Raw genomic sequence first — 15,444 nt, forward strand, 5'->3', positions numbered from 1 at the left:
AGATCCTCAAAACCAGCATTTTAGTAATATAGTGGTGGTTTTCCTGTCCGTGTTTCTTGAGACGTTCCTTTTTATTCAGGGTAGGGCCAGAATGCCAGAGTGCATTTCAATGATTACTGGGGGCCCAAATAATGCAGTTGAAACACACAGCTCTGTCACACCCTGTTGGATCCGGGGTTAATGCTGAGACACAAGGACTTCAGGCAGGAGACCGCGTGTGCCCTGCTCCCACCCTGGGTCTCTAGCAGACATGGCTAAGCAGTCATGGCATTCTTTCTTGGTGAACCTGAATTCATATCCTCCACATACTCAATTAACTGTTAAAGTCAGCCCGAGTGGAAGAGCTCTTTGTCATTTTGGAAATTCTAAAGGGAAAAGGCAGCCTGTATATCCTTCGACAGTTTTCAGTCAGACCTTTGCTGAAAGATCGTTCAATACCTATGCTCTGGCAAGAGGAAGGATGTTAGGTATTTTAATTTTTTTCACGAAAATCCAAGTCACATATTTAAAAATTCACTTGGACAGAAGAAAATCATATCCTTTTATGAGAATTGAGAAGCCCCAGGATTCAGATGAACCAACACCCGCCATTAATGGGGACTTGTAGATAGGAGGGAATATGACCATGCAGCTTTTTTCACTGTTACGACTTAGGTGTTCTGTTTAAAAGCAGTCAGATGGGGTGTCTGGGTGGCTCAGATGGTTAAGCGTCTGCCTTTTGGCTCAGGTCATGATCCTGGGGTCCTGGGATCGAGTCTCCCTCTGCCTCTGCCTCTCTCTCTGTCTCTCATGATTAAATAAATAAAATCTTAAAAAAAAAAAAAAAAGCAGTCAGAGGATTGTGGGGCTCGTTGTGAAGGACCCCAGGTCAGAACTATAGTACAGCCTATAAGTTTTAACACGTTCTTCTTATAACCAGCTTTTGCTAACTAAGGAACTGTGGCCAGCTGACCATAGATAAGGGAGTCAGCAAGCAGCACAACAGGATAACAAAGGAAAAACGTAAAAAGCAAAATTCTGTGTTTAACCCAGCTGTTCTGGCCTCTGTATAATAATGCTTTGCTAAAAAAATGGAAAATTGCTTAAACCCCCGCTATGTAATCAAATAATGCTCCACCTGGAAGGTTGCTTGGAGGACCTCCACCCCCTCTCCAGGCTCAGGGTTAGGATGAAAGACAACAGCCTGCTTCTTGCTATCTAAGCCTTGCAGCTGGCCAGCATCAGGGCCTTGAGAAAAACAAATAACAGATAAGGGTCGTTTTTTCATACCGAGGGCCGGAGAAGTGCAACTCAGCACGTACACTCTATTGTACACTACCTGAACGGTGACTGGCCAAAATGTATGGTTTGTCTTAAAGGATTGGCTACCTGCGTGCAGACCTTGCTGTAATGCTTTAAAATTGCTGGCTAGAAAACCGCGGGCTCTGATGTAACGGACTGTAAGACTCTATATTAAGTCACTCCCGAAACAGATCGAGGCTCTCAGACACTGACCCATCCCTCGCGATTTCGTGGTCAAGTGTCCCTGGGAGTCCGAGCATGCCCGAATAAAATCCTCTTGCTTATTGCATCCAGTGGTCTGTGAGTGCGTCCTTGGGTGCGGGTCCTCTAGGGTCTTTCAGTTGCACAGCTCTGAATACCTTAAAGACCATTGAATTGTACACTTTAAGTAGGTGACTTATATGGGATGTAACTTATAGCTCAATAAAACTTAAAATAAAAAGTTGGTGATTTAGTTGTTCAAAAGTATTTTATGATTTTTCACCGAAAAAGCATAGGATGCCCTCCTTTTCAGGCTCAGCATGTAAGTGCAAATTTGTGAATCACTCTTGTGAGAAAAGCTGTGTATGATTGCCACATGGTTGTTTGGTATCCTTCTGGCCAAATATGTAAATAAATAGTTATATTCCTGGAATTTTCCTATTTGTAATATCCTTTTAAGATTTATAGTTGGTACTTTATTTATTTATTTATTTTAGGCATCCCGATAGGTCTTACATCTTTTTTTTTTTTCAATTTTAAGATTCTGTGCATTTGTCTGAGAGAGAAAGAGAGAATGGAAAATGTATAAGCTCAGGGAGGGACAGAGGGAAAGGGAGGAGCAGGCTCCCCACTGAGTGGGGAGAGCCAACACTGGGCTCTATCCCAGGACCCTGGGATCATGACCAGAGCCGAAGGCAGACGCTTAATTGACTGAGCCACCCAGGCGCCCCCATACATCTTTTAATCAAGTATATCCTATGCTTACATTATCTCAATAGACAGCGGTTTACATTTACAGAGAAATAACTAAGTGATTTCCTCAAGCTCTTAACACCCAGGAGTTACTAAAAATTCCAAATAGAACCCCAGTGTCCTAGCCTCTCTAATTATCCATATAAGGGCTAAGATCATTTTATGGATACATTTCCTCCTCTGTTATATATTAATTAGCAAATACATTTGATTTCCCTTTCTGTTATAAATATTGGGGGAAAGATTACCATTTAAAAAGTGGTCTGGGACACCTGGATGGCTCAGTCTGTTAAGCCTCTGACTCTTAATTTTGGCTCAGGTTGTGATCCTGAGGTCCTGAGATCAAGCCCCACGTCCAGCTCCACACTCAGCTCAGAGTCTGGTTGAGGTTCTCTCTCCCCTTCTCTCTTTGCCCCTCCCCTTACGCTCACCCTTTCTCTCTCTCTCTAAAATAAGTAAATAAATTAAATTGAAAATAAAGTGGTCTTAAGACCATGGTATTCATTGTATTCCAGGCTTTGAATTTACTGAATCATGGAAAAGGAGGAAATGAATTAAAAATGAATTCCTTTTTCATGTAAACAGTGTAAGGCTTTTGATTGTAGAGAATGCTTAGAACTGTAGAAAGGACTAGGCCAATTTTATCCACCTCATTTTAATATTCATAAGCATTATTTGTTAGGAGATGGCTCAGAGTCTAGCACAGCTTATTTCTTTTTAATAGCTCTATTAAGGTACATATAATTCACACATCATATAGTTCACCCAACTAAAGTGTACAACTTACTGATTTTTAATAAATTCACAGGGTTGTGCTCTGGTCCTCACAGTCCAATTATAGAATATTATCATCACCCCAGAGAGAAACCCCTTTTCTTTTCTTTTTTTTTTTAATTTTTTATTTCTTTGCAGCGTAACAGTATTCATTGTTTTTGCACCACACCCAGTGCTCCATGCAATCCATGCCCTCTCCAATACCCACCACCTGGTTCCCCCAACCTCCCACCCCCCGACCCTTCAAAACCCTCAGATTGCTCTTCAGAGTCCATAGTCTCTCATGGTTCACCTTCCCTTCCAATTTCCCTCAACTCCCTTCTCCTCTCCATCTACCCTTGTCCTCCATGCTATTTGTTATGCTCCATAAATAAGTGAAACCGTGTGATAATTGACTCTCTGCTTGACTTATTTCACTCAGCATAATCTCTTCCAGTCCCGTCCATGTTGCTACAAAAGTTGGGTATTCGTCCTTTCTGATGGAAGCATAATACTCCATAGTGTATATGGACCACATCTTCCTTATCCATTCGTCCGTTGAAGGGCATCTTGGTTCTTTCCACAGTTTGGTGACCGTGGCCATTGCTGCTATAAACATTGGGGTACAGATGGCCCTTCTTTTCACTACATCTGTATCTTTGGGGTAAATACCTGATAATGCAATTGCAGGGTCCTAGGGAAGCTCTATTTTTAATTTCTTGAGGAATCTCCACACTGTTTTCCAAAGTGGCTGCACCAACTTGCATTCCCACCAACAGTGTAAGAGGGTTCCCCTTTTTCCACATCCCCTCCAACACATGTTGTTTCCTGTCTTGCTAATTTGGGCCATTCTAACTGGTGTAAGGTGGTATCTCAATGTGGTTTTAATTTGAATCTCCCTGATGGCTAGTGATGATGAACATTTTTTCATGTGTCTGATAGCCATTTGTATGTCTTCTTTGGAGAAGTGTCTGTTCATATCTTCTGCCCTTTTTTTTTTTTTTTTTTATATGAATGTCTGTTTTGTGTGTGTTGAGTTTGAGGAGTTCTTTATAGATCCTGGATATCAACCTTTTGTCTGTGCTGTCATTTGCAAATATCTTCTCCCATTCCGTGGGTTGCCTCTTTGTTTTGTTGACTGTTTTCTTTGCTGTGCAGAAGCTTTTGATCTTGATGAAGTCCCAAAAGTTCATTTTCGCTTTTGTTTCCTTTGCCTTTGGAGACATATCTTGAAAGAAGTGGCTGTGGCTGATATTGAAGAGGTTACTGCCTATGTTCTCCTCTAGGATTCTAATAGATTCCTGTCTCACGTTGAGGTCTTTTATCCATTTCAAGTTTATCTTTGTGTACGGTGCAAGAGAATGGTCGAGTTTCATTCTTCTACATATAGCTGTCCAATTTTCCCAGCACCATTTATTGAAGAGACTGTCTTTTTTCCACTGTATATTTTTTCCTGTTTTGTTGAAGATTATTTGACCATAGAGTTGAGGTTCCATATCTGGGCTCTCTACTCTGTTCCACTGGTCTATGTGTCTTTTTTTATGCCAATACCATGCTGTCTTGGTGATCACAGCTTTGTAGTAAAGCTTGAAATCCGGTAACGTGATACCCCCAGTTTTATTTTTGTTTTTCAACATTTCCTTAGCGATTTGGGGTCTCTTCTGATTCCATACAAATTTTAGGATTATTTGCTCCAGCTCTTTGAAAAATACTGGTGGAATTTTTATTGGAATGGCATTAAAGTATAGATTGCTCTAGGCAGTATAGACATTTTAACAATGTTTATTCTTCCAATCCAAGAGCATGGAATGGTCTTCCATCTTTTTGTGTCTTCTTTAATTTCCTTCATGAGTGTTCTGTAGTTCCTCAAGTACAGATCCTTTGCCTCTTTGGTTAGGTTTATTTCCAGGTATCTTATGGTTCTTGGTGCTATAGTAAGTGGAATTGATTCTCTAATTTCCCTTTCTGTATTTTCATTGTTAGTGTATAAGAAAACCACTGATTTCTGTACATTGACTTTGTATCCTGCCACGTTGCTGAATTGTTGTATGGGTTCTAGTAGCTTGGGGGTGGAGTCTTTTGGGCTTTCCATATAAAGAATCATGACATCTGTGAAGAGAGAGAGTTTGACTTCTTCATTGCCAATTTGGATACCTTTTATTTCTCTTTGTTGTCTGATTGCTGTTGCTAGGACTTCTAATACTATGTTGAACAAGAGTGGTGAGAGTGGGCATCCTTGTTGTGTTCCTGATCTCAACGGGAAGGCTGTAAGCTTTTTCCCATTGAGGATGATATTTGCTGTGGGTCTTTCATAGATAGATTTGATGAAGTTCAGGAATGTTCCCTCTATCCCTATACTTTGAAGCGTTTTAATCAGGAACGGATGCTGGATTTTGTCAAATGCTTTTTCTGCATCAATTGAGAGGACCATGTAGTTCTTCTTTCTTCTCTTATTAATTTGTTCTGTCACATTGATTGATTTGTGAATGGAGAAACCCCTTTTCTACCAACAGTCACTCCCCATTTTCTTCCAGCCCCACCAGCCCTAGGCAACCACTAACATAATTTTTGTCTCTATAGATTTGCCACTTTGGGACAATTCATAGAAATGGAATCATACAATATGCAGCACAGCTTATCTTAGTATATGTGCTGCCGAAGCGAGCACAGCACAGCTTATCTTAATATTTTAGGAAAATATGGGACATTTGCAGAAACAGCTTTAGTTGAGAACACCCATTTCCTTTCATGTTTACATGCAAATTGTGGGATAGGCAGTCCATGGCATTTACATTGGCGGTGAAAATGAGATCATGGTTGGTAGAAAAATGTACTTCAGTTTGATCTTTTCGTTCTGTTAAATTGTCTAGGGCTCCTGTTTGGAAAGGTTTGTGTTTTCCACCAGTGGGTGTCAGCATCTGACTAAAGATGATTCCTCCCAGCACTGCTTCTCTAAATAACCTTGAAGCCAGTCTCCCAAGGTCAATATCAACATTATTTGAACGCTGTGTTCATTTATGTGATTACCTCAGAGTAAAAACTTGTAAGAAAACACATTAACCATATGCTGTTTTTGCCATTAGATATCTTTAAAAGATTAAGATTTTATCACCTTTACTGAATTTAAACTCTGATATTTTAAAACGGATTTACTTGGAATCAGCCACTTTGAGAGTTACATGACAGAGCCTTGTGTTCTAAAGACTTGACTGAGGAGGAATGGACTTGAATTTTTTTACAATAACATTTTAATGCCTCCTGCTAGCAAATATAGAGATGTTAAGAAATGGTGCTCTGATTAGCCTTGTCATTTGATTAGCCTTGTCATGGCTAATCAATTGCACTAGGCAATTAAATGCTGAAACATTAGTTTGTTTAACAAGTTTTATGCTATGCTGACTACTTTCATCTCCCATTCTTGTTGTAGGTTATCTCCTAGGTAGTGAAGATTACTATTCTCATGAGCGCTGTACATTAATTGATGCTCTAAATGTCACACGATGCGCTCTTGATTTTCGAGATGGTGAAGAAGTCGCAACAGGATATAAAAATATGTATTCAACAAACATATTTACCGAAAGAGCTACAGCCCTCATAGCTAACCACCCACCAGAGAAGGTAAGCCTTGCATCTTTATTGATACCAAAATTGTGTTAAGATAGCATCTCTTCAGGTGAGTGTAGGAAAAAGGTGCTTGTTGGGGGAAAAAAATCTAATTAATTCTAGGGGAGTTGTTTTCAAATTTTGGAGTGTATCAGTATCTGCCTGGGGAGCATATAAAAATAGAAATTCCTGGAACCCCTCTTTAAAGGTCTGATTCCTTAGGTCTAGGGGAAATCCATACAGCAGGATTTTATGATTTTATTTTATTTATTAATTAATTTACTTTTATTTTTATTTATTTTTAACGTGGGGCTTGAATTCATGACCCTGAGATCAAGACCTGAGCTGAGATCAAGAGTCAGAGGCCTAACTGACTGAGCCACTTGGGTGCTCCCACACATTAGCCTTTTAATGAAACTCATCAAGGATGACTCTGACACCAAGGGTCCCCAGATGATGCTTTGAGGAATACTGGGTCTATAGTATTTTGGTAGATACATAGTTTTATAATTTTGGTGTATTAGGTTCATGTGCTATAAGCAATTAGTATGTTGACTTTTTAAAATGATAGGCTTGTGTAGACGATGAGGCTGTATTATGGCAAACTTTCTGTTAAGAGATAGACAAACTTTGGGTTCAGGGCAAGTCCTCTTTGTATTTGGCCTCCCAAGGTTATTTCAGCTATTCTAGATATTTTGCATTCTTATGTTAATTTTAGAATCACCTGGTCAGTTTCTACCAAGAAAGTTCCTGCATGGATTTGGATTTCATCCATTTCATTTTGGATTTGCATCTATAGAACAACATGGGGAGAATGATTGTCTTAACAATATTAAGTCTTTCACTTAATGAACGTGGAATACCGATGAGCCATGTACTAAAATCTTATGACTTAGTCTAAAAGTAGAAATGGAAAAGAGTGTGAATTGCCCTAAACATTTTTGTAGCTGTTGCTGTTGTTGACTGAGAGTTACCTTCATAAACTAAATTCTCTGAATATACGTTTGAAATTGGGTCACAGATTCATCTTGTCAGATATTGGGTCCACAGTGTGGCTTCATTAAGACTTGCATTAGCACACTGATGAAATTAGTCCTTCAGTAAGACCCTGATGTAGCAAATAACAGAATGTGCCATACTACCTGGTGCTCGCAGTTTTCTGCACTTTGCTTCTTTGACAATTACTGAATGGCCTCAAGGCAGATCACAGTTTGGGTTTAGGTTTGTATATCTGTTCAGATGTGGTACCTGGCAGGTGACTCCCTTTTTGACATAGTTTCTTCCTGGCTTTGCCTTTGCCTGTTATAACTCAGTATTGGAGGTCTTCCCTTATATCTGTCCTCAGCCTACCTTGGGTTTTTTTATCACTCTCAATGCTGACATCTTGGAGTAGCCACGCTTCCTGTGGAACTTGGAAGACCAGAACACTCTCTTACATATGTGGACATATGCAGGTTTTAAACAGGGAATCTGGGTGTCTCAGTTGGTTCAATGTCTGCCTTAACCGGGTCCTGGGATTGAGCCCTGCATTGGGCACCCTCTCAGCGGGGAGTCTGCTTCTGCCTCTCCCTCTGCCCCTCCCCCTACTTGTGTGCATGCTCTCTCTCTCTCAAATAATTAAATAAAGTCTTTTTTTAAAAATGTCAATCTGAACCAGTTTTCAGAGAGCTGGAAAGATAACTGTGCTAGGTAATTGGCTTAGGTTCTCAGTTTTCTTCTGTATGCTAGGTGTTTTATAGATAGTGCTGAAAGCCCAAAGAACAAGATGAGTTCTTAAGGGAATTGTGGTTCTTGTTCTGTCATTTGAGTTAGGCACCCTATTACAGATAAACAAACAAGAGATTTGTTCAAGGTCACAAAGCTACTGAGAGTCCAAACCAGAATTTAAACCCATGCTGTTTGACTACCGAGCTCAGTGCACTCAACAGGCATCCCAGGTTCACAGCTCATATCCGAGACTGGACGTTATTAGCTCCAGTGTATGATTCAGCTTGATGGTTCCAATCCTGACAGTATATCAGGCTCATCTGAAAAGCTTGTAATAAAGACCAATAACAAATATTGTGATTTATTCATGCTGGTGGGAGGGTGTCATTGGTATTTAATTACCTCTCTGCCCCCATCTCCCTCCCAGTGGTGATTCTGAATGTGCCGGCACTATTGACCCCCCTCAAACACAGGGGACAAGCTCAAGCCAGCTGCCTTTTCCAGGCTTACAGTAAAACACCACCTTAATCATGCAACAGCTATAATACGCCTACAGGAAAAATGAGTTCCCATTAGGCAACAATGGAGTATTTTCTCACAGTGCCTGTAACATTAATCGGATAAGAGGAAGCAGCTGGGTGAAATAGTTCTTTGTGGGTGGGCTGCCTTATCTGGTGTGCTGCGGAAAGCACGGGAACTGGGGGAAATGAGTCCCAAAGAGCCCGCAAGCCATCCAAACTCGAGTTAGTAATAGAGTGCTGCTCACAGGTAGCATTATGGGAATTGCCAGATGAGAGGATGGAGACTTTCCAACAGTGTCTGAAATATTCTGAAGCAGTGTCCAGCATTCTCCGTGTCCTCAAGGTAGAGCTTCAAGTGTAGACATAAATGGATGAAATAATCAGTACCGAGGAACAGCCCCAGAATGTTTGTTTAAGACAGGAAATGCAGGCATTTACATTTTCAGTTCTCAGTAAAATGATGCATCCCATAGTTCCAGGAGCTGGGCTTTTCCTCATTTTATCCCAATGTTGAGTCTAATTCTGTGCTAATTTCTTAGGTGCTCTATAGAGACTATAGCATAGGTAACTCGTCCTAAGATGGAAATCATTATAGAAATACACACAAAGTATCCACAAGCCATCTTAAAAATGTGCCTATTTTAAAGAGCACTTGAGGGGAAAAGAGCATATGGAGGCATTTGTAGCAGAAACACAGTTGGTGCTGGATTCAGGGAGATACTGCTAATAGCCATGGCACATGTGTTGGGAGGGAATGTCTTTTTTTTCTCCAGGAAAATTCCCTAGTACTAACACAACAGTGTAAAAGCAACATGTCCATAACATATTCTTCAGTTAAAAATAGTCCCCCTAACACTCTGCAGAATAAAAACAAAGGTTTTTCTCACAAACCGAATCTACTAGAAGCTTCTTAAAGCGAATGTGAATTTCTAGTGGTAGACATTTTATCCTGACACGAGTTGGAAAGAAATGTCTTAATTTGAAAGCCAACAATAGAGCAATGATTTAAAAAAAATGCATCCTATATTTTTAAATTTTACACTTTAAATTAGGAAAATATACTAAAGAAAGTAAGGCTTTCTTCCTCACTAGGATCTGTTTCTTAGCATGGGGAGGATATTTAGAGTAGGTATCTTAGAAGACCTATGGCATAATAAGAAAAGGAAAAGAACCCCCTTATCATCTTACTTATACGCTAACAACTTGAGGCGATAATGTCATAGTTTGTGTAATACTTAAGCATTTGGTCATGAGTCCCCTCTAGGACTCTGTTTTGTATTTCTAAGGATCCTGAAGGGGTTATAGTTAGGGTTGCTGGAAAGGCGGTAGCTGTAACTGACTTGGTCACAGCAGAGACCTTGACCCAAGAAGGAGCAAGAGAAAGATCAGGGTCCCGCATAGACCTGGAGGTCCGTGGAGGTCAAAATCAGCTCCAGTATTACCATGTTTTGAATCATAATGTCTGTCAGGTCAGAATGTGCCCACTGGTCTCCAAAGGCGGAGGCATGCCTGGGTTGGAACTCAAGTCAGTAGATAGCATAGTAATACTGAGTCTGTCCTCAGGATGGCAGCTGCTTGCTTTAGGTCAACAGTGAGCTGAACTCACATAGGCAGGTATGGGGAAATCAGCTATGTCTGTTCACTGTGTGGCAAGGATCTTACCTCAGCTGGGGGCAGGCCAGTTGGTTGTGTTGCCTTGGGCCTCACCTTATTAACAGGGCTGCACTGCACATCATTCTGCCACCTCCTGGTGAGCCAGAGATGAACTGATATGTGTCTGTCCACCCACACACTGCATGGTCCTCGATGACTGCTGGTGACATGGGGGGAAAAGATCGCTTGTTTTGTTCGAGGAACACCTTAACCCTAACTTGTAAGTTTCTAGGATGTGGTTGGCAGCAGGGTGAGACCCTTACAGGGCCAGAGATGGTCACAGTCCGCATCCCTCAGAGGTGCTTTTCACTCCCTCTTCTCAGCTATATTCCTTCTGTTTGAACCTAAACAAGCCTGACCCCTGGAAAAATGGGGGAGTTGCTGCAGTTTTATAAACTATGACCCCTCAAGAGTAAGGGGTCTCTAAGGAAACTAATAACAGGTAATGTTCTGCTGTATTTAACAAAGTGAGTAGAATGATTTCCATATTGACTACTTGGGGTTTTTTGTTTGTTTGTTTGTTCGTTTGTTTGTTTTTATTTGACAGAGAGTGACACAGTGAGAGAGGGAAAATAAGCAAGGGAAGTGGGAGAGGGAGAAGCAGGCCTCCCAGAGCTGGAAGCACAATGTGGGGCTCGATCTCAGGATGCTGGGATCAGGGCCCGAGCTGAAAGCAGAAGCTTAATGACTGAGCCACCCAGGCACCCCTGGGTTTTTGTTTTTGTTTTTGTTTTTAAGATTTTATTTATTTATTTGACAGAGAGAGAGAGAACATAAGCAGTGGGAGCAGCAGAGGGAGAGACAGAAGTAGGCTTTCTGCTGAGCAGGGAGCCCTATGTGGGACTCCATCCCAGGAGCCTGGGATCATGACCTGAGCCCAAGGCAGATACTTAACTGACGGAGCCACCCAAGAGCCCCCATACTGAATATTTGTAAGAGTCTCTAATGATGGTCTGAGAATCATGCCCCCCCCCATGTGGTCGTAAGCACTCCTCCCTGCCCATCACCTCTAGAGATCACTTACTGGCTGGGAATACCCTGCCCCCTTTCCCCTTTCTCTCCTTCATTGTGTGCTTTGCCACGTTGCCACGAATGAGCGCATCTTCTCCTTCCAACGCCCCTGCCCAGAGAAGCTCCGCCTGGATCACGGGCTCTGGGGTTTACAGGGGGCCAGACTGCTGACCTAAGTTAAGTGAAGGCCCTCAGGGAGAACAGGGGGGAGGCTCTAGGAATTGACAGCACTTGAGAGTGAGGCCTCCGTTTTATGCTCCAGCCGTTCGTTACCCAATGGAATATGGGCAAGGAGTCGTCGGAGTTCTGATTCTTAAAGAATATTATTTTTTTAGACCACGGAGTTTTATGTGGTATTTCCTGATTTTAAAAACAATATGTGGGCTCCAAACTGTGGTAGCCTTCCAGTATATAATCCTGTCCCCATCCAGACAGTGGCTGGTGGTAGGGCTTGGTTTGACCTAGTGCTGAGGTCCCCGACGGCTGCTCCCGCAGCAGACCCTCACCTGCACTGTGGGTCCACTGATGCCCCTGAGCACCTATCGCCCCTCCAGGCGTCTCAGCCCAGCTTCCTTCCTCACCACCGCCCCTCCGGCAGGGCACGTGCTGGGGTTCCCTGGACTGTGGTCTGGGGGAGCTTAGAAGTGCTGCTCTACGTGTGGCTGGAGTAAAGAGGGTGTGTGTTGGGGGGGCGCGCTGGCAGAGCTAAAGCAGTGTCAAAGATTGCAGTATTGACCTCTGGAGTTGCGACCTGGAATGTTCTCCTGTGGATGGGTTAGAAAAATGAAGCCTAGGTTCTAGTTATCAGAGTTACCATTCCATCACCTAACCTCCTTCGAGAAATAGGTTTTCAAGTGATGACTTTGATATATAACAGCTGTTTTTAACACTTGGATTTGGGGGAAAAGGTGTTGCCAAGTTCTAAAGATCTAAAGATCTGAACTAAAAATAATCTTTTGGGTATCTTTTTGAACTCTCTCTCTATATATTCCTTACTCTATCTAGCAAGGTGTATAATACAGAATTTTTTTTTTTTTTAAATCTCAACAGTAATGAAGAATAAAATATGATCCAACCCCCACCCCAGTCTGGTTTCTAACTTTTCCCCATTCATTTATGAGATTTAAATGCCTCAAATACTTTAACAAAATTGTATTATTATTCTTGGGTTGAACCCTTGTTGTCTCTTTGAGGGTTTTCAACCCATTAAGGAATTCTGTAGGAGCTCAATGAAGAAGAGTGTTTTCAGAAAGGCTCGTTAAAAAAGGAGAGGCTGACCTGGAATACCACTAATGTTAAAAGCTTATAAATTGGTGTAAAAGGTAAAATAGAATCAGCGTATCACACTCCTGAGTTTCCAGGAATTAAATTGGGATTATGTTTGGTCCTCAATCAAAGACTAGCAAGGTATGGTGTTCACTTGTTCTCTCATATGAAAAATCCTGAATTCTCTCCGAAAGCGTGGAAACTTTTTAAAAAATATTTAATTCATTTATTTGACAAAGAGAGATCACAAGTAGGCAGAGAGGCAGGCAGAGAGAGGGGGAGGCAGCCTCCCCACTGAGCAGAGAGCCCAATGCGGGGCTCGATTCCAGGACCCTGAGATCATGACTCGAGCCGAAGGCAGAAGCTCAAACTGCTGAGCCACCCAGATGCCCCCCTGCACCTTTTTTTTTTTTTTTGGCAAAAGCAATAAACTAAAGCATTTCTTGGTACATATCTGCACCATAATGGTGGAGTTTCCCATAAGAAATTGCTCTGCAATTAATATGAACACGGACAAATCCTATAACCTTTCTAAGCCCCAGTTAACTTATCTGTGAAATGGATGTAACAGGCTGGATTTGAGTATTATATGAGACAGAATATGTAAATCAGTATCATAGTATCTAGCACATAAACAACATTTAATATATAGTTGTTATTATTGGTATTATTATTATTTGTTTGGATCAGCACCTTCTAGGCCATTTTAGAACTCAAGTATTTATTTTTAATTTTTTGTCTTGTGTCTTTCGTTACATTTTTAGTACCTATTGATGCTAATAGTTCCCATGCCATAAAATTCAGCCAATTAAAGTATATAATTCAGTAGTAAATTCATAGGGGTGTACAAACATCACCACAATCTAAATTTAAAATATTTTCATCACCCCAAAAGAGACCTCATGTCTGTTAGCAATTACCCACCCCTCCTCTTCCCACCCCCCCACAGCTCGCTACAGCTGCAGGCAACTTTTGAGTATCTTTTCATGAGCTTATTGGTCATTTGTGTATCTTCTTTGAAAAAATGTCTATTCCAGTTCTTTTCCCATCTCATAATTAGGTTAATTGTCTTTTTTTACTGAGTTGTAAGAGTTCTTTTATATTCTGGATACAAGTCCCTTGTCAGATAAATGATTTACAGATATTTTCATGGCATTCTGTGGTTTGTTTTGATATTACTTTTATTAACTGATAAATCTGGATTTCTGTCTCTATTTAAGGCTTTCATACCCTCTTACTGATTTGCACAAACTCTCTTTCCAGCCTCTATTTCTTTACCTCGCTCTTCAGTCTGTCCACGAGCCCCTGCAGGTCCCTGAGGAATACCTGAAACCATACAGATTTATCCAGGATAAGAACAGACATCACTACGCAGGAATGGTGTCTCTTATGGATGAAGCAGTGGGAAATGTCACGGCAGCCTTAAAAAGCCATGGGCTCTGGAACAACACGGTGTTCATCTTCTCCACAGGTAAGTCTGTCAATAGGAAAATCATCTCTTGGCAAAGCCCAGGACGTGGTATTCGATAAACGGAATGAAGACAAATTGTTGCGTTTAGCAGTTCCTTATTAAAATAAATGTTAACTGTGCGAGCGGAGACATGATAATAATGGGTAGAAAAATGTGTCTAAGGGAAAGAATTATGGGCCTTCCCCCTCTTCCTTCAGATATCAAAATATTCTGGCAGAACACTTGAAAACAAGTTCTCACCACCCGCGTGAGTATGAGCAGACGTCACTCCGACGCAGATGAGCCGGGCAGTGAATTCCTAGAGTGGCTTGTTCTCTGCTGTCTCTGCGGCCCAGGCGTCCTCTGTGACTAGGACTTGTGCTGACTAGAGTGGTTCCGTATCAGTGTAGAGACAGATTGTGACATTAAGAAGACAGATGAGAAATGGAACCATTTAAATCAAGGCTCGAGTGGCCAAGTATAGATTTTTTTTGTACAAGATTGTTTTCTGACAGTAAAACTCATACACGTTGATTAGAGAAAAAGCAGAAAAGAAGAAGGAGGAAAGAAAGTGTTTGAAAATAATTTTCATTCTGGCAGTGCCCTTGTGATTCCTCCTCTGTTAGACTCACGGTTTTTTTTTTCTGTCTTGTTAGGCACAGTTTGCTAAAATGTCCCTGTGATGCGCGAATGGGTGTAGATCTTGGTTTACTCATGCTAAGCACTCCGAGAACACTTTGTATCTGAAACTAAAGGTGCCTTTTTTAATGGAAACTGTTCTTGTATTATTTATTTCAGAATTGTTTGTCCTTCCATCCTATCTTTCTTCTAGTCTCTCTTTTTTAGAACTTCTGTTATTTGGTTAGTGGATTATCCTCTAATTTCCTTAGTTTTTTCCAAACTCTCCTGTTTATTTTTTTCTACTATTTGGGAAACTTCCTTATCATTATTTGGTAACATTTTCTATTAGATTCATTTTATTTTTTTTTATTTTTAAAAAGATTTTTATTTATTTATTTGACAGAGATCACAAGTAGGCAGAGAGACTGGCAGAGAGAGGAGGAAGCAGGTTCCCCGCAGAGCAGAGAGCCTGACGTGGGGCTCGATCCCAGGACCCTGGGATCATGACCTGAGCCAAAGGCAGAGGCTTTAACCCACTGAGCCACCCAAGTGCCCCTATTAAATTCATTTTAACTGTTATATTTTTTCATTATCAAGAACTCTTACTTTCTGATAATTCCTTTC

General features: G+C 41.2%; 1 protein-coding gene across 1 annotated transcript in view; it reads left to right on the plus strand.

The window, feature by feature from the left end:
* Positions 1-15,444, plus strand: part of ARSB (arylsulfatase B) — a 171,297-nt gene that overhangs the window by 20,669 nt on the left and 135,184 nt on the right. The window contains exons 3-4 of the mRNA XM_044266527.1: positions 6,416-6,606; positions 14,013-14,220. Coding sequence (XP_044122462.1) covers positions 6,416-6,606; positions 14,013-14,220 — 399 coding nt within the window. The remainder of the gene's footprint in view (positions 1-6,415; positions 6,607-14,012; positions 14,221-15,444) is intronic.

The sequence above is a fragment of the Neovison vison genome, chromosome 1 (assembly GCF_020171115.1).
Source record: "Neovison vison isolate M4711 chromosome 1, ASM_NN_V1, whole genome shotgun sequence".
Classification (NCBI taxonomy): domain Eukaryota; kingdom Metazoa; phylum Chordata; class Mammalia; order Carnivora; family Mustelidae; genus Neogale; species Neogale vison.